This window comes from Schistocerca gregaria, chromosome 8 (assembly GCF_023897955.1).
Source record: "Schistocerca gregaria isolate iqSchGreg1 chromosome 8, iqSchGreg1.2, whole genome shotgun sequence".
NCBI classification, from domain to species: Eukaryota; Metazoa; Arthropoda; class Insecta; order Orthoptera; family Acrididae; genus Schistocerca; species Schistocerca gregaria.
Genome location: NC_064927.1, coordinates 449,405,233 through 449,431,839, shown reverse-complemented (window position 1 = coordinate 449,431,839; position 26,607 = coordinate 449,405,233). Strand labels below are relative to the sequence as shown.

The following is a 26,607-nucleotide window of genomic DNA, read 5'->3' as shown; positions in this document are numbered from 1 at the left end:
CACACATTATCTGGCTGCATAACAAAAAACACTTTAGAGCTACTAATAAAATCTTTATTGACATTTGCTACCACTTCCGTATACAGGTTGATAGAATCTCCACACGAGTTGTCATCACTGACATCACAAGTTCCTAGGCTGGTCCCTGATATGTCACTGAATTCTAACGGGAGAGGCGGGGGGCCGGCTGCAGGAGGGGGAGTTGTCACACACATGACTCTGTATCGGGAATGACGCATGCACCTGTAGCACGTGTAGCAGGGGGCCGGGGGTTGGGGCTGACTGGGTGCTGTATTGGGCAGTTCTCTCAGAGACCACGCCGGTTTGAGGCAGCAGACAGATACCGTTTGAGGTGTGCCATTAATGAGCACTTCAAAGGTGTTGGTATGCCGCGATATGACTCTGTGTGGGCCCGAGTATGGAGGTCTGAGTGCCGGTTGGACAGTGTCATTGCACACAATGACGTGAGTGCATGACACTAAGTCCTTATGCAGAAATACCGGAGGGACCGAGTGCGATTGAGGTGGAGGCATGAGAATGTTAGCGATTAGCTCCTTAACATGCGTGATGAATGTTGAGTCACAGATTTGATCTGGAGGAAGTGAAGGCTCGACTACCTCTTCTGGGAGTGTGAGGGGTTCTCCATACAGTACTTCTGCCAGGAATGCACCCAGGTCCTCTTTGTACATTGCCTGAATGCCTAACACTGCAAATGGTAAGGTGATGACCCACTGACCTCTGTGGCACATCAGGGATGCTTGAAGCATTCAGTGCCAGCGTTTGACAAGCCCATTGCTCTGAGGGTGGTATGCTGTAGTCCTAAATCATTGCACCCCAAACAGTTCACAAAGCTGTTGGAAGAGGGCAGATTCAAACTGGCGGCCCTGGTCAGTAGTGATAGAAACTGGGCAGTTGAAGCGCCAGATCCACATTAATAAAATGGCTCGGGCCACTGCGTCAGCTGTGATAGTAGTGAGCGGAATTACCTCTACCCAGCGGGTAAACCTGTCAATGGCAGACAGTATGTAATGGAAGGGGCCCGAGGGGGGTAAGGGTCCAACAATATCGATGTTTGCATACTGGAATCTTCTTTTTGCCACATTGAACGTACCCAAGGGAGGGAGGGGGGGGGGGGGGGGCTGTGCATGACGTCCTACTTTCGTGCACTGACAAGCCACACATGCTCGCACCCAACTCCGACACTGTTTTATCACTCTGGTCCAAACAAAACATTCAGATACCAGATGTGTGGTGGCACGAATGGCAGGGTGTGCCAAGTCATGGATACTATTAAAAATGTCCTGGCGGAGACGTGCAGGAATCACCAGATGTATGTGTCCTGTTGAAACGTCGCACCAGATGGGTGATAAAAACCCAGGAAGTGTTCATAACTCTAGTTTGCATCCTGTTTTAACATCAATGCGCTGAGTTCAGTATTCTCTGTCTGCAATTTAGGGAGTTCACTGAGGTCCAGTTGTGAAGATAAAACCAACACATGAGATAGAAAATCGGCGATGACATTGTCTACCCCTCTGACATAACGTATGTCATTCATAAACTGACATATGATGTCCATATGCCGATAACGTCTCGGTGATGAGTCCTTGTCTGGGTTACAGAAAGCATATACCAATGGCTTGTGGTTGGTAAATACCACAAGATGGCGACCTTCGATATCGTCTTGGAAATATTTGATAGTGACGTAAATCGTAAACAGTTCCCGGTCGAAGGTCGACCATTTACGTTAGGAAGCGGACAGTTTTGGGAGAAAATTCTGAGCAGCTGTACAACACAACCCATGGATTGCTGAAGTACCACCCCCACTGCTGTATTACTCGCATCTGTAGTAAGCAAGATGGGAGCATCAGGAATAGGGTGAGTGAGTGTAACGGCTGTCTGTAAGGCTGACTTTAGGTTATCAAATGTGCAACGCAGTTCTGGAGTCGACGTGACTGCCTGAGACACTGAATTGTTTTTTCCTGCGAGAGCATCCATCAACGGAGCTTGTATGCTGGTGGCATTGGGGATGTGCTTGCAGTAGTAATTTACCGTTCCAAGGAAGTGGCAGAGGCCCTGAAAATCTTTGGGCAAAGGCACAATACTAATGGCCTCAAGGATCCTTTATTGTATGATTATATAATAGCAGAACAAACACTGGTAGCAGTTACTTCTGTAAAATACCTGGGAGTATGTGTGCAGAACGATTTGAAGTGGAATGATCATATAAAATTAATTGTATGTAAGGCGGGGTACCAGGTTGAGATTTTAGAAAATGTAGTCCATCAACAAAGGAGGTGGCTTACAAAACACTTGTTCGACCTATACTTGAGTGTTGCTCATCAGTGTGGGATCCATACCAGGTCGGGTTGTTGGAGGAGATAGAGAAGATTCAAAGAAGAGCAGCGCATTTCATCACAGGGTTATTTGGTAAGCATGATAGCGCTCCGGAGATGTTTAACAAACTCAAGTGGCAGACTCTGCAACAAAGGCACTCTGCATCGCGGTGTAGCTTGCTGTCCAGGTTTTGAGAGGGTGCGTTTCTGGATGAGGTATCAAATATATTGCTTCCCCCTACTTACACCTCCCGAGGAGGTCACGAATGTAAAATTAGAGAGATTCGAGCACGCACAGAGGCTTTCCGGCAGTCATTCTTCTCGTGAACCATACACGACTGGAACAGGAAAGGGAGGTAATGACAGTGGCATGTAAAGTCCCCTCCACCACACACCGTTGGGTGGCTTGCGGAGTATAAATGTAGATGTAGATGTAGATGTTTGGGTGGGGGGGCGGACGTCGTCGACAGAAACCCCATGGCCCAGAAAAGTGGCACTAGTGCAGCAGCATTGTTCACTGCAACACCATTTGCTTTTAATAGCTGGAACACTGTATTTAAATGGAGTTCATGTTTCTTGAGGAAGGAAGAAAAAATTAACAAAGTCGTCCAGGTAGGCATATGCAAAGTCCAGTTTTCAGACCAACAAGTCGATGAACCGTTGCCACATCTGTGCAGCATTTTTAAGGTCGAACAGCATAAACAAATACCCAAACAACCTGAATGGGGTGATGATAGTGGTTTTTTCGACGTCCTCTGGTGCCATTGGTAGTTGGTGATACACCTTGTGACAGTCAATTACATGGAAAATTTGTGCCCCATGCAGTTGGGAAGCAAAGTCTTGAATATTTGTGATGGGATAATTATCTAGAATTGTTCTGGTGTTAAGCACCCAATAGTCACTGCAGAGGTGGAAAGTGTCATCTTTCTTGGGCATCAAATGAATGGGTGATGACCAACTACTAGAAGAAGGGCAAATAGTCTTATTATCTAAAAGTTCTTGAATAATAGCTTTGGCGTGTTTAAGTTTTTCTGGATTTAAATGCCTAGCCTTTCCACGTAGTGGTGGGCCTTCTGTGGTACTGATTCTGTGGACAGTACTGTTGTTGACCGTGAATACTGATGGGGATGACGGACCCGCACCCGATGTACTATGACTAGCCTGTAATGCACACGCTTGTGTGTCCCAGGTCAGCGTAATTGGCTTGGCTGCAGTAGCGGTGCACCAGCTTCCGGCACTATCAGTGCCACTTGGCACAGTAGATGCAGCTGGCTTGGCCTTGGTCAAGAAATCAATGAATTGTGCATTCGAAAGAGTAACGCCAACAGGCATAGAATGGACCTGCGTGGAAGAGTTGACCGTAGTTGACCGATGTGTGGAGAATGACGGAGTACAGCTTCCGGGTCCCTCCCCTACAGGTGCATTAAAATTGTTAAAATCACATAATGTTTGTGGAACACATGCGATAGGCACAGCAGGGATGGCATATGCCATCGGAAACACTCCTCATAATGCATGCACCGGTAGTGTGTGTGTGTGTGTGTGGGGGGGGGGGGGGGGGGGGGGGGGGGGGGGGGAAATCCAGAGTTCTGGGATAAACATGAAATTTCCCGACTTCAGCATCCAGCTCAATTAGTACCGCCACTGATTCGGGCAGGAAGTTCACTCTGGCATTTGGGAAACCTGTAAACATAGTCACTGGGGTTTGAGCACATTGCTGAGCGCTCGGAACACGTGGAAAGTTCATATTTTATGTAAAACGTTTGCATTCAAAGTTTGGTGTGCTAAAAACGTTCTGTTGCTGCAGAACACTGCCACACGACTGCTGACTCATGTACGGTAACGGAAAGTTATTGTTCATACCTGATGCCAGCACAAATGGCTGTGGGAATGCAGAAGCACTGTCTTGTTGAATACAGCTAGTGGGTGTGTTCATGAACTGTATTAAACTATTGCGAACACAAGGTGGATAATTGGAAAACCATGCCGAAGTGTCCGTTGGGAAACTTAGTTGGCACATGTGCGGTGTAGTGGGTGGTAAATGATCCATTGTGTATGGCTCAACAGTATGACAGTTTGTTGTAGCACTCACATACAAAATTCTGGGTCACCAGTATGGGTTTTAGTGTTGTATGATTGTCGAATCCAATAATGCACACTATACCACATGTAATAAGCACTATTTTATTACTCGGAAGCACACATATACAGTTATATACATTCTTTATTCTACATGCTTACGCTTGCTCGTGCGGCCACAGACTGCCACAAAGAGTGTCCCAAAACAAAGATATTACACATGACTTGGTCGATAGTCACCACATAGTAATGGAATAGATTGAATTTTATGTTACCATTTTGTTCATTATATATTACAACTCATGTCATCTCCTGTAAACTATTCGTAAGAACATTTGTCTTGGGAGTCATTAATTATTCTAATTGATTTACACTGAGGACCATCCATACTGTAAGGTGCTATGTTATTTATCATAACTGTATGTCATTATCAGAGAGAGCATTTGTTAGTGGGTGAACAGTATTTTTGTGCATTGATCTTCATCAAAGAAAACAATATCAATTAGTGTCCTACTGTTTTTGTCCACCGTTGTTGGAAAGTTAATTACTGGGACCAAATTGTAGATGCAAATAAGGTTTCCAGATCATTTTTCCTATCAGAATCCTTTAGAAAACCTACATTGAGGTCATCACAGACTATTAAGTGCTTGCTGCTGTCTGATAGACAGCATAGTATGGCATCCAGATTCCTCATAAATAGTTCAAAATTTCCCACTGTGAATCTGTGTACAGTTACAATTAAAAGTGAACAATTTTCAGCATTAATTCACAAGCACTCACCTCTGTATGCTGGTCACTACAAAATCTACTCGTCTCATTGTTTTTGAACTTGTGTTCTGTCTTAATGTACATAATAACTCATCCTTTTCCTATGTTATTTCTGCATGACTAAGCTCCAATAGTGTAACCTTTTATATGTAAATTATCTAACCCTGATCAGACAGGCACAGGATGTCTATCTTTCCGGAGCTCTCTAAATTTTCCAAACAGACATGAAGCTCTTCTACCTTATTACTCAGTCCTCTAATATTTTGATGAAATTATCTAAGCTTACTTTTTGGAGCATTATCAAGCATTTTGTGGGGCTCTTATGTTATTTTCACTTCTTTCAAAACATTGTGCTTGAATTCTGATTCTAACCCAAAAAAGGTGCCCCTCTGACACCAGTAACCATAGGGATCTTGTTATGTGTGATGGTGGCCCTCCATATGTTATCTGCAACCTATCTTTCCCTCTCCTGTTCAGGTGTTTGCCACAACCAGCAGCAGCCTGCTCAACTCAGTGTTCAAACAGTTCACAGCAGTATTTACTAAGGGCTGGTCATGACACTGCAAGATCTACACAAATCCCACATTTGTGGGTGTAGTTGCTATTTATATTTCATTCAGGTCACTCCTAATGCTGTACTTACTGTTCTTATCCAGGCTTTTCCCTGGTGCACCAATTATAATAACCTGATCCTCTTTGATAAAACCTTTGCACAAATTTCCTATGTCCTCCACCACCTGGTTAAGACTAACATTTGGCTTCACAATACTGTGACCTGGTACGCTGTGCCTAATTTTTCCTGTGCCATGTGGCCTACAGTGCTCCCATGACTACTGCCTAAAAGCAAGACTCTTTTCTTCCTCCTCTCTTTCACTACTGGCCTACATTGAATTTCTAGCTAGAAGTCTGTTGCATGCTACTGTGATTTACAACTGGTGAGGCTCTTCCCCTCTTACTTCAGGTAACAAGCCAAATTTGTTTGATACTGTTAGCTAAAATGTAGATGAAGTTAGTTAAAGAGCTCTTCTGCTTTCACCCATTGGTTGTTATCTTCGCCAAGTTCCCAAAACCTCTTTCCCCTTTCAACCTATCTAGTTCAAATTTCGCATGATATAATTCAGCCTGAAGAGCACAAATCTTTGCCTTTTGCTCATCATTTCTCTTGTGTTTTTTACAAAGCGTACAGTTACCTGTGAGATCCTCATTGAGTTTCTCATTCAGTTCCCACTACAGTCACACCACTGAAATTCCAACCCACATGCTACACATACCACTCTCTCTTCAACTCTCCTACAGTGACAGTCACTCTTCTCACACATTGTAACACAGATTACATGCTTAAAAATAGAATTAAATCACTTAAACTTTACACTACATAAATTTTCAAAACTTGTGAGCAGCAAAAATTAGACCTACATGTTAAATAAGTGCATATAGTTCTTAGGCAAATCCATTTTATTTCCATTTTCAGATTTTTCCATTACTCTTAACATAGTTTGTTTACAAAAAGTGTAACATTTATTTTTAACATTGCTTTATTTTGTTATTTTTTTTCTTCTCATACTGAAACAGGTAGTTTTACTCAATGTGCTGCAACTGAATGTTGCATGTACAGCAGGTAAAAATGTTCTAGTTTCTAAGAGGAGTCTCCTACAAAGAATATTAGAAGAATGTCTCCAGTATTATTTACTGTCATAAACACACTGAAAAGTAGTTTCACAGGAAAGCATTTCTCCACAAACTATTTATGGTAGTTGACTCATCAAATATATTTTGCAATGTGCAATCTACAAGTTTACATGAACTCTGCAGAGAAATAAACATAGGCAGGAATTTAATTTTAAATGGTCTTTCATATAAAGAATGCTCAGTCAATATGAGCCCTATAAATCTTCATGAACAGATCACATTATCAACCCAAAGCTTTTGGCAAGTGATATACACAAAGAGATGCTTATCTCCATGTCATTAATACTCTTGCAGTCTGCTGAATAAACAGAAAGCTGTACTCTTGAGAGCATATGGTAGCTCATGAAGAGTGATACAGTGCATGTTAGATTTTACCAGTGAAACAGCACAAGGTCAGAACCATGTTTAACTTAAAATCTAAACTCCCAGTCTAGAGTCTTTTCCACCCTATGATGTGATTTTATACTTAGCGATGGCAGTGTGACTATGCTGCACTAGAAGCCAGAACTAATTATGAACTAAGACATCTTGTTTAATAAAGAAACAAGCAAATCTAGCAACTTGAGTAAACTTCTTACAGATGCAAACACACAAGACCATCAAGAAATTATGCTACTCTGGCATAGTTCCTAGACATACTCAGCCTACCTCTTTCAGAAGATATAACACTCATGCACGGTTAATATCTTGAGTTCGGGAACATTACCATGAAATAATTTAAACAGTTACTGATGAAGTAGTACCTGAGACTTCAGTAACAGTATGTAACTTACTTCCTGGCTTCAGTGTGCTGGATTTTTGGATTTTTTTTCCACTTTGTCAGCAGTACTTTCACTCCACTGTTCTACGACCACTGTCAATAGAAATAAAAGAATGTAATTATGCTGTGATACATTCACTGACACACTATGGCAGTCCATTTCTGTGGGTGTTGTGCCTGGACTGTTGACTATCCAGGACTCATCACTGTGTTACCAGCTTCTGGAAGCTGAGCAGCAGTGGCCCTAGTGGCCTCCGGAGGAAGGTTTTGGGGTCCAGAGGCAGAGGAACTGGTGTATGCACTGTGGGGCCAACAACGAAGTTGCTGAGGATGTGCGCAAGGCCAAGACGCACCTGCATCAGACCCATCCTCATTCCTGTAACAAAAACGTGTTTGTAACGGCATAGCACACAGTCATTACAGAACCTCTTGTGTAAACTGTGTAATAGCATATAGTTTGGTCCTATGTGGCATATGTGGAACTTAAGAGTGGAATGTCGCCAAAAGGCAAAGCGTAGTATGGTAGCTAAGGCAGACCACCCCAAATAAATTCAAAATGAATAAATGTATCAAGGTGCACATTTTGTAAACTACAGTGGACAATTTTGTAATGTACACAACTAATGACTCCAACTTAAAAAAAAATACTTTTTTCATTGGAAAATGACTTCAAAGTGGAAGTAAACGACATAAAGTGTGGAAGACAATCAAATAAAACAAATTAATAGCACTGAAAACCACTGTCCCACAGCCACGAGAAGCGGTGCCACCAGTATCTGCTCTAGTGTATCAAATGCAAACAAATACCTAATGGAGGTACAGTTCATGTGTTTACATTTACGCTAGAAGCCCAACAGTCTGTGCTCACCTGTTGTAGCAATCAGACAACTTGCCCTTGAAGCTGTATAGACTTTAACAATTATACGACATTCAAAAAAGTGTTTGTGTTCTGGCACCACTTGGTGAGCAGATTTTTTTATCTATCCAGTTAGATTATTTTGTGAAAAAGTGGATATGGCTTTTATTTTGGATGAAATCATAAAACTCTCAGTTAGTGGTGAAGTTGTATGCTGAAAGGTATCCTGATCATGCCAGACCTTTGCAACCAATCCTTGCAAACACAATTTTTAAAAAAATCAAGAAACTGGAACTGAATAATAAAATACACTAACATAAAAGAACAGCAACTAATGAGAAAAATGCCACTAAAATTTGACAATGGTAATATGTAGTATACACATCACTAAGAGGCAGCTTGAATGTGCAAGTGCAATCAGCCAGAGGGGTGTTCCCTGAATATGATATTCCAATGCATTTCATCCTTTTCATATTCTGCTTCATCAACAGCTCCATGTCAATAACTTCAAAAACCTGTTACGGTTCAGGGGCAGGCTTTTCAGGAATCACATAAGTGGTCCGTGTATTATTGGTGCAACTTAAAATAACCACAAGTATCCACAGTTAACAGATATGCTGCCACAAATATTAGAGGACATCCCACTGTGGTTCTAACATGACGTGCATCACATTTACTCACACAGATAGTTGCAACAGATCTTCTTAATAGAAGATTTGGATATTGGTTGCACTGACTGTTCTGGAAACACAAAATGATTCGTATTCTCATCAGACTTTACAGCTAGGAATTTTCATCTGTGCATTAAATTAAAACAAGAGTTCTACAAGCAAATACTGAAGAATCATTGAGATGTGATGCAACAAAGGCCTGTGCTATGATAAGTCCAGTTGAAATTAAGCTCGAAGATGGATGTAGTTATGTATACTGTGATACCAGCTGTCATACTGGAATAAAATTCACGTTACCTAAGCAACTCTTGATTATGACAGCTAAGCTTTCGGTTATTCTTCAAGCTCTTCAATATGCCAAGAAGCACTTGGGCTCTGAGTTCTTTACTCTTTCTGATTCCAGATCAGCATTGGAACTATTCCAAGGCATCTGCACTGTGGACAGACCAACCAGCCAATAGCACAGATGCCATGAATCTGAGGTTACAGATGATAAGCAGGAATCAGGAAGTTAAAATGTGCTGGGTAAAAGTCCACTGTGGAATACCTGGCAATGAAAGAGTAGATAAGCTAGCCAAAGCAGCTGTCTATGATTGAGTAAAAGGATACATCAAATAATCAGCCACAGAGCTTTTAAACATAATTAAATCATCAATCTGAGAGAAATGTAATTCTGGATGGCAACAGACCTTTAAATACAAAGGCACAGAAATCATACCAAAGTGAACCCACTGCTGATTCCAAGTTTCTGGCACAAGAAAAATAAGTGCTCCCAAAGACTGACAAACACTATTAGACACCTCACATTGAACCACAGCTATTACAGGAAGCGTCTACACCATATTTGTCTGGTGACATCTCTGTTGTGCATTCACATTTTTGACTTCGCAAACAGATGCTGTCTACAAGTTACCTCCTACATTGTCCGGTTGCTTGGAAGACTTGACAATGTGTCACTCTTCATGGCTTTTCATTGGAGGAACAGGTCAACTTCTAAGATGATTCTACTGTAATTTTATGGTTATATTGATGCATAATGTATTAAGTCCAATGTTTGATGTGTTGAACCTTATATATATGCTGACACCTGATCCTGGTCAGATGAAAAAATTGCGAAGACTCTACATTTTGAGCACAGTCAAACACATGAACTGTACCCAAGTTACATGCTTGTTTGCATTTGGTACAGTAGGAGAGATTTGGTGCAGTAGGAGAGACATTTGTAGGACCTCTTCTCTTGAAGGCAGAGGGGTTTGTTTTGCAGTGCTGTTACTGTTTCACCAACACCCACACATATTAAGTCTTTAAAATCCTCTTTAAAGGGTATTCTCAATGACACAAAAGGTACATATTATCATTTTAAAATATGAAAGATTTGTGTCATATTTTGGCAGCTATAAAAGTTAAAAATCACTTGCCTACATCAGAGAATTTACCACATTGTCATCTATAACTTAGCAAAATCTGCAACTCAACACGTTTACTCGTTGTGATTGCATTTGAGCTGGCCTGTCTTAGCTGTCTCACCCCTTACTGAGGTTACAGCAAAACTATGATCCTTTGCAGTGGTGCCCATTTTTGCAGTTTATGAGACAACATAGACAGTTCTTGTTATGGACCTACTGTTCATAGCCACAGGGTAAGTTTGTAGTTCCAGAAACCATACATATGCAACTCCACTTTTTAAAGTTCTAAAGCATAATTTCTCAGATACAAATGGACAGAGCAAAATAAGATTGTTACCAACATTTGAATTGAATTTTAGCTTCTCCTTTTCATACATTGGTATAGTATTTTTAAAATAATAAATAGCAAACTCAAACAATGGAAAATCCAGGATGGAATGTAACAATATTAGAGAAGGAAAGTTGCTACTCAACATATAGCGGAGATGCTGAGTCACAATAGGTACAGCAAAAAGATCCACACAAGTATAGCTTTCGGCCATTAAAGCTTTTGTCAGCAATAGACACACATACACACACACACTCACGCAAATGCAACTTGCACACACGTCTGCAGTCTCAGACAACTGAAACCACACTGCAAGCAGGAGCACCAGTGCATGATGGTAGTGGCAACTGGATGGGGGGGGTAAGGAGGAGGCTGGGGTGGGGAGGTGGAGGGATAGTATGGTGGGGGTGGCAGACAGTGAAGTGCTGCAGTTTTCGGAGGGCAGGAGAGACGGTGGGGCAGGGGGGGGGGGGGGGGGGGGAGGTGGAGGGTAAGTAGCAGAAAGGCGAGAAATAAAAATAAATTAAAAGACTGGGTGCGGAGGTGAAATGATGGCTGTGTAGTGCTGGAATGGGAACAGGGAGGCAGTTGGATGGGTGACGACAGTGACTAATTAAGGTTGAGGCCAGGAGGGTTATGGGAACATAGGATGTGTTGCAGGGAAAGTTCCCACCTGTGCAATTCAGAAAAGCTGGTGTCGGTGGGAAGGATTGATATGGCACAGGCTGTGAAGCAGTCATTAAGATGAGGGCTATCATGTTTGACAGCGTTTTCAGCAACAGGGTGGGCCACTTGTTGTTTGGGCACAGTTTGTCAGTGGCCATTCATGTGGACAGAGAGCTTGTTGGTCGTCATGCCTATATAGAATGCAGCACAGCGGTTGCAGCTTAGCTTGTAAATCACATGACTGGTTTCACTGGTACCCCTGCCTTTGATGGGATATGTGATGTTAGTGACCGGACTGAAGCACATGGTGGTAGTAGGATGTATGGGACAAGTCTTGTATCTAGATCTGTACAGGTGTATGAGTCATGAGGTAAGGGATTAGGAGCAGGGGTTGTGTAGGGATGGACGAGTATATTGTGTAGGTTTGGTGGATGGCAGAATACCACTGTAGGAGGGGTGGAAAGAATAGTGGGCAGGACATTTCTCACATCAGGGCATGATGAGAGGTAATTGAAACCCTGGCGGAGAATTAATTCAGTTGCTCCAGTCCTGGATGGTACTGATTTACCAGGGGAATGCTCCTCTGTGGCTGAACTGTGGGAAACTGGAAAGATAAGGCATGGGAGATTTGTTTTTCTACCTACCCAGCAAACCAATAGCGGATTATCATTTCTGCTTTCAAAAATAGAACAGGCATTAGAAAGGACAGATATAACCAACAACAAACTGGCTATAAACAAGGACTAAGATTTGGAACATTAAATATACTAACATTGACTGGAAAGGTGGAGGAGATGATAGAATGATGGACAGAAGGAGTTAGCTGAAACGAGATGGAAAGGAGAAGGAAGGAGACAACTGAGGAAAGGCTACCGACTGTGCATGATGGTAGTGGCGACTGGATGGGGGGTAAGGAGGAGGCTGGGGTGGGGAGGTGGAGGGATAGTATGGTGGGGGTGGCAGACAGTGAAGTGCTGCAGTTTTTGGAGGGCAGGAGAGACGGTGGGGCGGGGGGGTTAAGTAGCAGAAAGGCGAGAAATAAAAATAAATTAAAAGACTGGGTGTGGAGGTGAAATGATGGCTGTGTAGTGCTGGAATGGGAACAGGGAGGCAGCTGGATGGGTGACGAGAGTGACTAATGAAGGTTGAGGCCAGGAGGGTTAGGGGAACATAGGATGTGTTGCAGGGAAAGTTCCCACCTGGAAACGAGGAGGGTAGGGGAAATGGGGTCAGAATAGTAGTAAGAGACAGATTAAAAGAGGAAGTAAAGAGAATAAGTGATAGGATGATGATGACCAAAATATCACTCAAGGGAATGACCATGGATGTAATACAAGTGTACATGCCTCAGTTGGGTTCCAGTTTTGAGGAGAGGCAAGGGTTTGAAGAGGAAATGCATGAGCAGATGGGAAGGAAGAATATGATAGTAATGGGGGATTTAAATGCACACATTCGAAGAGAAAGACAAGGCTGTGAAAGTAAGCTTGGACCAGATAGTATGGGCTGCCGAAATGTAGAAGTTGAAAGACTATTGGTGTTCTGTCAAATGAATGGCTTGCTGGTTGGGAGCTCTTGGTTCAGGAAAAACAAGAGCCACAAGATTAACTGGTACAGTCAAGACTTAAAGAGAAAGTTGATGGTTGACTACTTCCTGTTCAATAGTGAGATGAATAGGAACATCATTGACATTAAGGTAATACCATCAGAGGCCTTGGATAGTGACCACCGTTTGTTGGTAATGAACATGAGAGGGACTAAGGATGATAAAGAGACAGAAAACCAGGAAAGACATAAAAGAGTATGGAAGTTGAAGGAGGAAGAAAGCATGCTGCAGTACCTACAAGTAGTAAAGGAAAGCATCCCAAAGGATGAACCAAAAATGGTAGAAGAGGAATGGGGTAGATACAAGGGAACATTAGTAAGTGTGGTGGAAGCAATATGTGGGAGAACAAGCAACAAAAAGAGATGGAAAGAAACACCCTGATGGAATGATAAAACAAAGAATATAGTACAGAAGAAAAATAGAGCCTTTAGGGCATGGTTCCAGAAGAGAACAGTAGAGACAAGAGAATCAGGCAAGAAAGAAAGAAGCAAAAAGAGTGGTGGTGGAGGGAAGAAGAAAGTGGATGAAACAGTGGACCAGAATGATGGAAGAGGATAGTGAAGGTCCAAAAGAGGGTGTTATATGGGTTGATTAAAAGTAAGAGGAAGAACCATATGACAGATTATGCTCAAATGGCAAAAAAAGGTGGACAAGATGTAGAGAATAGGGAGGAACTCAAGAATATGTGGAAGGAGTATTTTGAAGAACTCCTGAACCTGAATGAGGACCTGGATGAGGAGGGATAAACTGAGGAGATAAAAGAGGAGGAACAACACATAGAAAAAGACCTTCCATGGGGAGAACTGGAGGAGGCATTAGGCAAGGTGAAGGGAGGGAAGTCACCAGGTCTGGACGAGCTAAGTGTAGAGATGGTGAGAGCAGCAGGAGAGGCAGGGATACAATGGCTACATCGAGTAATGAAAATTGTGTGGAGTCAGAAGATGATTCCAGAAAACTGGAAGAAGGGAATAATTGTCCCAATCTTTAAGAAGGGAAATAGAAAAGAGTGCAAGAACTATGGGGGGATAACACTGATGAGTCATTGTGCAAAGATTTTGAGAAACTTTTGGAAGCACAAATTTGGGCATAATTAGAAGGAAGAATGAGAGAAGAGCAACATGGCTTCAGAACAGGAAGGTCCATAGTGGATCTAATTATTGCTGTAAGACAGCTGCAGGAACAGCACTATGAATATGGAATAGATCTACTAATGACCTTCCTGGACATTGAAAAAGCATATGATAGTGTACATAGAAGCAAAGTGTGGAAACCCCCGGAGAACAGAGGAGTAGCAAAACAGATTATTTGGAGGGTAAGGGAAATGTACCATGGCAGTGTGAGCTGTGTGAAAGTGGGAGGAGAGAGATCAGCTTGGATTTAATGGAAGAATAGCTTGAGGCAGGGAAGTGCACTTTCACCATTACTCTTCATTGTAGTAACGAATGATATAATGAGTACAGTAGCACAATTAATTGGTGAAAGGAAGATGAAAGCAATGGTGTTTGCAGATGATCTGATGATTTGGGGAAATAAGGAGGAGGAAGTAAAAGAGCAGTTGGACATTTGGGAATGAACAGTACAAGAATATGGGATGAAATTTAGTATAAGTAAGACTGAGATGTTTATCACAACAAGAAAGAAGGAGAGAGGAACAACCGGAATAAGAATTAGTGGGGAATGACTGAGGAGAGTGGAGAGTTTCAAGTACCTAGGAAGCCTTATGCAGGAAGATGTAAAAAACAACAGGGAAATAAACGAATGGGGGAGAAAAGCAGAAGCATTTTGTAAGTGTCAGAAACCTGATATGGAGCAAGGATGTACCCCAAATCAATAAAAAGGTTATATACCAGTCATACTATGATCTGATACTGACATAAGCATCAGAAACCTGTGTTATGAAAAGAAGAGAGAAAAGCAAAGTAGAAGCTAGTGAGATGAAATTCTTGAGAAACAGTATTGGAGTGACAAAGATAGACAGGTTAATAAATGAGAGGATCAGATAGTTAACAAAGGTGGAACCATTACAGGATGAGATAGAGAAATCAAGGCTGAGATGGTATGGACAGGTTAAGAGAATGGAGAAGAGGATACCCAGGGGGATACACGAGGTGAAACTGGAAGGAAAGATACCAAGAGAAAGACCAAGAGACAGATGGCTGAAAGGAGTAGAGGAATGCGTCCCGAAGAAAGAAGAAGACTGGACCAAGGTGAAGACAGAGAGATGGTGGCAAGACCGAAGATGATGCAGAGGCCTATGTTCCACACAGGCCCGGTCAGAGGCTGGAAACTGTTCAAGACGATGATGATGATGATCAGCTGTAGTGGTTCCCATGGCTGTTGAACATATACAGAATTTCTGTTAATTGAGCGCTGCATTGTAAAACTGATTTAACCCTGCATAATAAACCTGCACATCAAACTTTTTACATCATTCAACATCCACTAGTTACTAAATTTCATTAACAAGATGTTTTGTAGCTTCTATTGAGGGAGCTATAACACACTTGATGCTAAAATTTTGTTCGATAGTAATTACAGTCTTTGCAGGAAAAATACTGTGCATCAGGGGAAGAGGTTATTTAAAACTACAACAGAGCTGCCTCTTCTCTTGACATATTCATCAATTTATGCACAGTGTGAATTCTAATTGCTCTAATTTGCTTTAAAATGATATTTCAAACTATTTTTTGAAAGGTTCTTAATTAAATACCTTGCACTTTGGTAACTTAGTTAGCTGCAGCTACCTTTTAATGATTTTATGTAATGACTCAAACTTTCTGGGAGCAGTTCATATAATGCATGCAATTTTTTGTGTAGGTGACTGAAGTACAGTACTTACCAATGCACTGTCTTGGTCCATCACCAAAGGGCAAGTAGGTGTAGTTAGGCCGCCCCTTTGAGTTCTCCTCACTGAACCTGTCGGGTATGAAGTGATGCGGCCGTTGCCAGTACCTCGGGTCATAGTGCAGACCCAGCACCGAGATCACCACCCCTGTGTCTTTGGGTAGCACCACAGATGTGCCGGGGATCTTGTAGTCCCGAGTTGAGCGCCTGTCCAGGAAGTTGACCACGGGATACATGCGAAGAGCCTCTGTGAGCAGGTAAAGTTAAGGATCAGTAGGGCTGTGACATAATTCTGTTTAATCCTCCATTTTTTATGTCAGTTATGAACTGGGTTCGAGAACTTTTTTGACACAAGTGACATATCATTTGCTCCCCAACCACCCCTCCCTCCCTCCCCTGCTCGGTCAGCATTACATGGCTCTATTACCTTGGATTCTTGGTAAGAACTTTAAAAATAAATATAAAGCTAGACTTAGTAGAAATGGGTTATTTCCCCTTAAAACAAACACTACACATACATTCCTCTGTAACAGGAATAAATTTCTAAATTTTATTCCAGTGCTAAATCTTAAAAGAAAAAACAATTCATATTTATTTAAGGTAAATCTTGACAGTTTTAAAAGCTTTTAGTGAAAGCAAAAAGAACTATACCTACAGTACTGTTCTAGCTTCAGTATTAATGTGCTACCAATATGGCAAGAAAGAATGGAAACATAAAATTTGTTATCATTTTTAGTTTGATAACTCAGGTTTGCAATTCTGTAACTTGCACATTATTTCACTTTCAGTCAGAACATGTGGGGCACAAGTATAAAAAATATCGTATAATTTTATACTGAGATGTTAAACATAAGACACTATTTAACTCAGGAAAACTTACCAGTAAGCAGTTAAGTGTTAGGGAATTTTTCACGCAAATAGTAGAAAATTGACAAATATGGCAAAAATTATTCCATATGCAGCCAGAAAAGATAACACAAATTTGTGTGTGTGGTATGAAACAAAAATCAATGGGAGGACCTGGATTTGACTACTGATGACAGGACCAATTTAAAGTGACATGCTTTTCACTCAGACGGCAGTGACTAAATATTTGCACCTAGATCTGAGGTGCAAGAGATTTATTATAATAAAGATTTTGTTATTATATGTGCAGGATGGGTCACAACTTATAACGAAAAGTCACACGTGTAAAAGTATATAATAATAGAAGCAAAAAGTCTCATGTGAAAGTAGACATAGTAATCAACAAATGTTTATCATTTGGTGCTTCCCACAATTCCTGAAACTGGCAGAGATGGTACCAGTTCACAAAAAAAGGTGACACATGTGAATTGTCCAGTTTTTGATCAATTTCAATAATTCCAGTTTGTGGCACTAACACTCAGTGACCTAAGCAAGACATCTGACTGCATCTCACACAAGATACTGCTTAATAAGCTAAAGTGTTATGTTACTGAAGGTATTATACTGGCAACTCTTCAATCATATCTTGAAATCTGGAGGCAGGCAAAGTAAATCCATGGAGTAGCCTCCAAAAAAACAAAAAGTCAAGCCTTGTGGACCTCTCCTATTTCTTATTTATGTCAATGATATCATGATGAACCACCCTTTTGTAGCAAAGGAAAAACTGCTGTACTCTTTGAAAACTTGAAATAGTGGTTTATCAAAAATAAAATGAAAATGAACAAAGAGAAAACACACCAATTTCATGTGCAGCCTTAGCCAGATTGGTTTCTAGGATAATAGGGAGGCTGTCAAACTGGTGGACTTCATGTTTGATAGCAAACTGTCAGTGAATGAACCCCACAGTGTATGTGTACTCCAGGCTCTCCTATTGTTAAGTGACCAGTACCTTATAACAGAGTGTTATGTACTATTTAATAGCCATATTATGGCCTGCTGTTATGGGGACATTCTTCAGCTTGCAAGGGCATGTAAATGATACAAAAAAGCTGTCAGAATAATCACATCAAGCAAAAGACTGGAGCACTATAAGTCTAAATTCACCCAGTTAAGAATAATGAAAATTTTCAGCTAGTATGTGCTTTTATGCCTCAGTGTAAAAACCTAAAAAGGCTTTCAGCATGAGGCAAAAAATACATAATTATTACACATACAAGAAGAGGAAAATTTAATTGTCTGGAACACAACAAAGTTTTCCAATGATTGCTCTAAAAATGTTCATCACGCTGCCTTGAGAAATGCAATGACTGGCAACAGAATTATTCAAAAGGAAAATTTCACAGAATTTGAAACAAGTTCCATTGTACTTTATTGGAGAATTTTTCAACAGTGAACAATGTGAATGGATAAAATAATAGTGCTTTCATCTGGTATGTATCTCATCACTGTGAACAACCCTCTTTATACGTTATTCAAAAATTGTAAACAACTTGTATGTCTGTATTATTCATGCAGTCTGTCCAGTCATAACTGGTAAATGATGAAGATCTTGTAACAAAGTATACTATAAAAGAAGCACAAAGTCATTCACATGAAACTTCATGTATTTTTAGACTATCCTACTTGGTCACTCTCTAACACAGCTTCAGTGCTAACTAGCTCAATATTTCATATGCAGTCATTTTGTGAATGGGTCATTTGTCGATCCATGTTTCTTAGAATGTATTTGCTTCTATTATTCTTTACTTTACTACTGATTATGATGTAATTGTACACAAATTTGGTGCTTGGGTATCTCTGGTGCCTTTCTCAGCACAGCACTCCAAATGGCTGCATGTCACTTGCGTCTTAAACTGGCCCTGTTAAGTTTGACTGGAAGCTCTCAACCTGTATCTCATTGACTGCTTCAGATGGCAGGCTCTATGTTACTCATAACCTAAATTTTGATGTGGTAAAAGTTTATTCTGTTGCAAGATAACTGCCACTTGCAGTTACATAATAAAATGCTTGAAATTATCTGTCTCTCCTTATGCCAATCATTTTACACATATTTACTTTACCAGCTCTTGTCCTGCAATTCATGTTTTTGCATTTGGTTTTTCCTTTTTAGCAGTTACCCTCAACATTAGTATCATGCATTTGTAGGCAGAACCACAGTGACTTAATGGGTTTTATGGGAAACAGCTTCCCTGAACCAGTCACACCAAACCTGTTATAAGTTGTTGTTGTTGTTGTGGTCTTCAGTCCTGAGACTGGTTTGATGCAGCTCTCCATGCTACCCTATCCTGAGCAAGCTTCTTCATCTCCCAGTACTTACTGCAACCCACATCCTTCTGAATCTGCTTAATGTATTCATCTCTTGGTCTCCCTCTACGATTTTTACCCTCCACGCTGCCCTCCAATGCTAAATTTGTGATCCCTTGATGCCTCAGAACATGTCCTATCAACCGGTCCCTTCTTCTTGTCAATTTGTGCCACATACTCCTCTTCTCCCCAATTCTATTCATACCTCTTCATTAGTTATGTGATCTACCCATCTAATCTTCAGCATTCTTCTGTGGCACCACATTTCGAAAGCTTCTATTCTCTTCTTGTCCAAACTATTTATCGTTCATGTTTCAACTCCATACAAATACTTTCAGAAATGACTTCCTGACACTTAAATCAATACTCGATGTTAACAAATTTCTCTTCTTCAGAAACACTTTCCTTGCCATTGCTAGTCTACAATTTATATCCTCTCTACATCAACCATCATGAGTTATTTTGCTCCCCAAATACCAAAACTCATTTACTACTTTAAGTGTCTCATTTCCTAATCTAATTCCCTCAGCATCACCTAACTTAATTTCAACTACATTCCATTATCCTCGTTTTGCTTTTGTTGATGTTCATCTTATATACTCCTCTCAAGACACTGTCCATTCCATTCAACTGATCTTCCAAGTCCTTTGCTGTCTCTGACAGAATTACAATGTCATCGGCGAACCTCAAAGTTTTTATTTCTTATCCATGGATTTTAATACCTACTCCGAACTTGTCTTTTGTTTCCTTTATTGCTTGCTCAATGTACAGATTGAATAACATCGGGGAGAGGCTATAACCCTGTCTCACTCCCTTCCCAACCACTGCTTCCCTATCATACCCCTCGAGTCTTATAACTGCCATCTGGTTTCTGTAAAAATTGTAAATAGCCTTTCGCTCCCTGTATTTTACCCCTGCCTCCTTCAGAATTTGAAAGAGAGTATTCCAGTCAACATTGTCAAAAGCTTTCTCTAAGTCTACAAATGCTAGAAATGTAGGTTTGCCTTCCCTTAATCTTTCTTCTATGATAAGTCGTAAGGTCAGTATTGCCTCACGTGTTCCATTATTTCTACGGATTCCAAATTGATCTTCCCAGAGGTCGGCTTCTATCAGTTTTTCCATTCGTCTGTAAAGAATTCGCGTTAGTATTTTGCAGCTGTGACTTATTAAACTGATAGTTCGGTAATTTTCACATCTGTCAACACCTGCTTTCTTTGGGATTGGAATTATTATATTCTTCTTGAAGTCTGAGGGTATTTCACTTTCCTCATACATCTTGCTCACCAGATGGTAGAGTTTTGTCAGGACTAGCTCTCCCAAGGCCATCAGTAGTTCTAATGGAATGTTGTCCACTCCCGGGGCCTTGTTTTGACTCAGGTCTTTCAGTGCTCTGTCAAATTCTTCACGTAGTATTGTATCTCCCATTCCATCTTCATCTACATGCTCCTCCATTTCCAAAATATTGTCGTCAAGTACATACCCCTTCTATAGACGCTCTATATACTCCTTCCACCTCACTGCTTTCCCTTGTTTGCTTAGAACTGGGTTTCCATCTGAGCTCTTGATATTCATACAAGTGGTTCTCTTTTCTCCAAAGGTCTCTTTAATTTTCCTGTAGGCAGTATCTATCTTACCCCTGGTGAGATAAGCCTCTACATCCTTACATTTATCCTCTAGCCATCCCTGCTTAGCCATTTTGCACTTCCTGTCGATCTCATTTTTGAGACGTCTGTATTCCTTTTTGCCTGCTTCATTTACTGAATTTTTATATTTTCTCCTTTCATCAATTAAGTTCAATATTTCTTCTGTTACCCAAGGAGTTCTACTAGCCCTCGTCTTTTTACCTACTTGATTCTCTGCTGCCTTCACTACTTCATCCGTCAGAGCTACCCATTCTTCTTCTACTGTACTTCTTTCCCCCATTCCTGTCAATTGTTCCCTTATGCTCTCCCTGAAACTATGTATAACTTCTGGTTCTCTCAGTTTATCCAGGTCCAATCTCCTTAAATTCTCACATTTTTGCAGTTTCTTCAGTTTTAATCTTCAGTTCATAACCAATAGATTGTTGTCAGAGTTCAGATCTGCCCCTGGAAATGTCTTACAATTTAAAACCTGGTTCCTAAATCTCTGTCTTACCATTATATAGTCTATGTGATACCTTCTAGTATCTCCAGGATTCTTCCACGTATACAACCTTCTTTCATGATTCTTGAACCAACTGTTAGCTATGATTAAGTTGTGCTCTGTGCAAAACTGTACCAGGCAGCTTTCTCTTTAATTTCTTAGCCCCAATCCATATTCACCTACTATGTTTCCTTCTCTCCCTTTTCCTACTCTCGAATTCCAGTCACCCATGACTATTAAATTTTCATCTCCCTTCACTACTTGAATAATTTCTTTTAGCTCATCATACATTTCTTCAATTTCTTCATCATCTGCAGAGATAGTAGGCGTGGGCTTCATGTCTATCTTGGCCATGATAATGCTTTCACTACGCTGTTTGTAGTAGCTTACCTGCACTCCTATTTTTTTATTCATTATTAAACCTACTCCTGCATTACCCTAATTGATTTTGTGTTTATAACCCTGGATTCACCTGACCAAAAGTCTTGTTCCTCCTGCCACCGAACTTCACTAATTCCCACTATATCTAACTTTAACCTATCCATTCCCCTTTTCAAATTTTCTAATCTATCTGCCCAGTTAAGGGATCTGACATTCCACGCTCTGATCCGTAGAACATCAGTTTTCTTTTTCCTGATAACGACGTCCTCCTGAGTAGTCCCCGCCTCAAGATCCAAATGGTGGACTATTTTACCTCCGGAATATTTTACCCAAGAGGACGCCATCGTCATTTATCCATACAGTAAAGCTGCATGCCCTCGGAAAAAATTACGGCTGTAGTTCCCCCTTGCTTTCAGCCGTTCATGGTACCAGCCCAGCAAGGCCGTTTTGGTTAATGTTGCAAGGCCAGGTCAGTCAATCAACCAGACTGTTTCCCCTGCAACTACTGAAAAGGCTGCTGCCCCTCTTCAGGAACCACACGTTTGTCTGGCCTCTCAACAGATACCCCTCCATTGTGGTTGCAGCTACGGTACTGCCATCTGTATCGCTGAGGCACGCAAGCCTCCCCACCAACGGCAAGGTCCATCGTTCATGAGAGCACTGCTTAACTCGCTTTTTGACATTTCCATTATAAAGCGTTTTGGAACAACACAGGTAGCTCAATCAAAGTACAAGGTCAAAACACAGTGATGCAAGTAATTTGTGTCCTCTAAATTTTGTTAAATGTTTTGGCCTTCCAGCCACATCAAGTGGTTAAAATACCACCTAGCACTCCAGTTATTTGTAAGTGACATGGTCGAGTTTTTTGTCACACTCTTACATTCTCTTATTTTCTATACAGAGGCCGTATTATGATCAGATGGTCAGCATTGTGATTGGAACCCTCTTTACAGAGAATTTTGAGGATATTGCCTTAGACAGAGTCCAACTGAAGCCTAGTTGTTTCTTCTGAAACACTGATGACACTTGTATCATTTGGCCCCGTGAATGGAACATATCAACAGCATTGATAGTAATGTCCAGTTTTCTGCGGAAGTAGAAAAAGCTTCTTCAACACCTTCATCCACTGCAAATGAAATGGTTGTCTTGTCCACAGCATCTACAGAAAACTTATGCATACCAAACCATACTTGTATGCTATCAGGCATCATCACCCAGCACAGAAGCACACTGTGTTACAAACATTGGCACATCAGGCACATCAGAATGCTATCAGATGTCAATAACTTGCCCCATGTGCTGAGCACAAAGTCTACAGGGACAACAGTTGCAACATTTAGCAAATAAATGAAATGATCTCAAGCAAGAATCACTATGAGAACACTGAGAGGTACTGGGAAAGAAACTTGCTTTTTTGCTATTCTGTGGCTCATTGTCAGGCAAGATACACCACCTGCTGAGAAGTCACAAAATCAAATCAATAGTCAGGTCCCCAACAAAAATCTGGTAATTACTGAGAAAAGTTAAAAATGCAACAGGTCTCAGAACATGTTGAATCTAATAGATACCTTGCGAGTGTGGCCAGTCTTATGTCAGGCCAACAGTGGGATCCGTAGAAGGAGTCAAGGAGCATGAAGTTTTATCATCTACCTACCCCAAAAAATCAACTTCAGCTGAGCATGGTCTAGAAAACCTCTACTGTGACTCACTCTAACAGCTTCTGCAATTTTGTAATTAAAGAAGGGATCAAAATAAAGACCTCTTATAACATCCTTAATAGAGATGGCAGTCTGCAGCTCAGTGTCATGTGGGATCCAGCAATCACGAGGTTAAAGCTGATGCATCAAATGCCAATTCAACATATGCCTGTATATGGTGAGGCCATAAGCAGTCAACAGCTACACACACACACACACACACACACACACACACACACACACACACACTTTCAACATGACAGACAATTTACGAAAAAAATAATAAAATTTTGCTTAATGAGAGATAATACATCACAAAGTTTAAAAAAAAAACGCAACCCCCATTTAAAAATAACAGAAGTCTACTAATAAGGTGACATACACACTATACACACTACAGTCAAATAGCACACTGAAGATTACTCAGCCTCTGCTCTGGAGGATTTCTCCAGCAATTCCTTCCACTTTGAAGCCATAAATTACACAATTTAAAATATGTTCTATAATTTGAAGATCACCATACTCACAGAAGAGCACACAACAGTAGCCCATCAGTAGTCATTGGCAATGGCCAAGGACAGCTTGCCTGAAAGCCCAGCAGAATTTTAACCATCTGACACAGCAGGAATCTTGAGATCATTTTATTCAATGTTACCACCATCACTCTGCATTCTTACACCAATAAATTCCATTGACAACTTTTGAAATATCTTGCCTTGGCAAAATCTAATTCCAGATTTGTAATCTATTAACCAAATGCAATCATTTGCTGTACATGTCAACCCCTATTCTGTTAAATTCTTATTTTTAGCTGTTTTCAGTAATTTTCTTTTTCCTGCTTTTAGGCCATCTAACTCCATGTCAGTCCAGTTCAGCTAGTATACAGCAAACACATTTAGCATAAAACACAGACACATAATCTGTGAAGGTCCCTGAATTCTCTGCTTAATCTCTGTGTCATGCTTAAAATTGGCCTTTGGTGTAGTTTGAATCTGTATAAATAATAATGTTATTGTGTGATTCCAATGGATGGCTTTGTTACTGAGACAATGCTGACACATGCTACAATTATAAAATCAGCTGCCTCCACTGAGGGTGGACAGGAGTTGGCCTGACAGCTTTAGCTGGTGAATTGTATGTATATACCTTTATCAACAAACAATGGTATGGTGACAACACCTGGACTCAAATCTTGAGCCCTTTGGCTTTTGCAGGCAAGTGCTCTACTGAGTGAGCTATCCAAGCATGACCTGCCCTCAGAGTTTTACTTTTGCCAGTACCTCATCGCCTACCATCCAAACTTACACAAGTTCCCTCTATACCTTGCAGGAGTAGCACTCCTGAAAGAAAGAAAACTGAGGGTACTTGGCTTAGCCACAGCCTGGGGAAGTGTTTCCAGAATTAATATCCACTCTGCAGTGTAGTGTATGCTGATATAAAACTTCCTGGCAGATTAAAACTGTGGGTTGTAACTGGAGCAGAACCTCGGACAGGTAGAGCAAAGAAAGGCAAAAGACCCATGTTTGAGTCTCATTCTGGCACAAAGTTTTAATCTCCCAGGAAGTTTCAAATCAATGCATACCCTGCTGCAAAGCGAAAATTCATACTGATTACATAAACTTTGTCTGTTATTAAACCTCTAAGATCATTTCAGATATATGAAGCTGTTGATCCAAAACCCTGTATGAAACGATAACCACAAGATGAGAACATTGCCAGAAAAAAAATTAGTGCACCTGGAAAGATGAGATCAATTTTGATACGATGACAGCATATGCCACCTGTGGGTTAGTAGATGTGCTGATAATGGTTTCAACTTTGTGTTCCAACAGACAGTGTGGTGGCATAGCTACCTGAGTGTCATCTGTGTCTACCTTTTAATATGGCTCAGTATAGTGCAAATGTATGAAGCAAGCAGGCATCCATGCCACAGAGTTGCACTCGTGCTTTCTACAGCCAACTGAGCACATCTAAAAGGTGTCAAATTGTTGCCTTCCAAATGGTGGTGGGATTGTATTTTTGGAGAATTGTCACACAAGCTGGAAGTGCTGCATTAGCTGTGCAATGATTCTGATATAGTGGATGCATGAACATTCTCACACCCTTAGATGAAGTTCTGGACATCCACAAAGCACAGATGCCCACAAGGATTGTTGTATTGTACAGCTACCACATCACAGGTAAAAGGGCTTGTGTGCCCAGATGTCTCAATATGAACTGTTGCAAACCGGTTATTAGCAGTGGGTCTATGGACACACACAGCTCTAGCTCATCTTCTCATGCCACAAAATTGATGTGCATGGCCTGACTGGTGCTTTCTAAGGATCACTTGGAAGATGGAATGGTGAGCCATGATATTCAACAATGAAAGCAGATTATGCCTCCATGCAAGTTACGGTTGTTTGCATGTATGCCATAGATCTGGTGAGAGCTGTCTCACAGTGTGCAATCCTCCAAGTCACACTGTCTCCACCCTACACGTTATGGACTGGGGTGTGATAAGCTATGACACTCTTTCACCTTTGTGCTTCTGGAGGGAGTGCTAACTAAAGCTCAGTACATGCAGAATGTTGTTAGACCCCTTCTTTTGCCATTCTTGCAACAGGAAGATGATATGTCATTCCAGCAGGATAATGCTCACCCACACACTGCCTGTGAAACTCAATGTGCTCTGGAAGACATGCAGAAACTTCTCTGGCCAGCACAATCTCTGGACTTGTTCCCAAACAAGCATGTGTGGGATATGATGGAATGAGAAGTGACTTGGCTGACCCATCAACTAACAACTCTTACAGCTTGAGCAGGTACGGTATAACAATCCCAAGAATTCACGATCTGTATGCAATTGGAGAGATAGTGCCTGCATTGCTGCCCACGGAGGCTACACCGTGTTCTAATATGGGTATTTCGGCATGGTTCATTACTGGGTACGTCAAAACTGATTGTGTTATTGATCTGTTAAAATAACAATTTTATGTACTTTATATTCACTGTTGCAACAATAGATCTTCAGTGAATCAGAAATCTCTAAAAGAATGTACTAACTTTTTTTTTCTAGCAGTGTATATTCAAGGGATTGTGGGTTTAAGAAGCTACCGATGGGGGTAACAGCACTTTCAGGATAAAAGATGTACCATGGCTTCCTCTCTTACTAAGAAATTTCAGAAACTCCAATTGAACTTGCATCTCCAG

The 26,607-nt window shown here is 41.0% G+C and overlaps 1 protein-coding gene across 2 annotated transcripts in view; it reads right to left on the bottom strand.

The window, feature by feature from the left end:
- Positions 1-4,503: 4,503 nt before the first annotated feature.
- LOC126284319 (cytochrome P450 6k1-like) overlaps positions 4,504-26,607 on the bottom strand; it is a 90,139-nt gene continuing 68,035 nt past the window's right edge. For both annotated transcript variants that reach the window (XM_049983158.1, XM_049983156.1), the window contains exons 7-8: positions 15,999-16,250; positions 4,504-8,005 (exon numbers count right to left, since the gene is read on the bottom strand). In XM_049983158.1, coding sequence (XP_049839115.1) covers positions 7,833-8,005; positions 15,999-16,250 — 425 coding nt within the window. In that variant the 3' untranslated portion in view covers positions 4,504-7,832. The remainder of the gene's footprint in view (positions 8,006-15,998; positions 16,251-26,607) is intronic.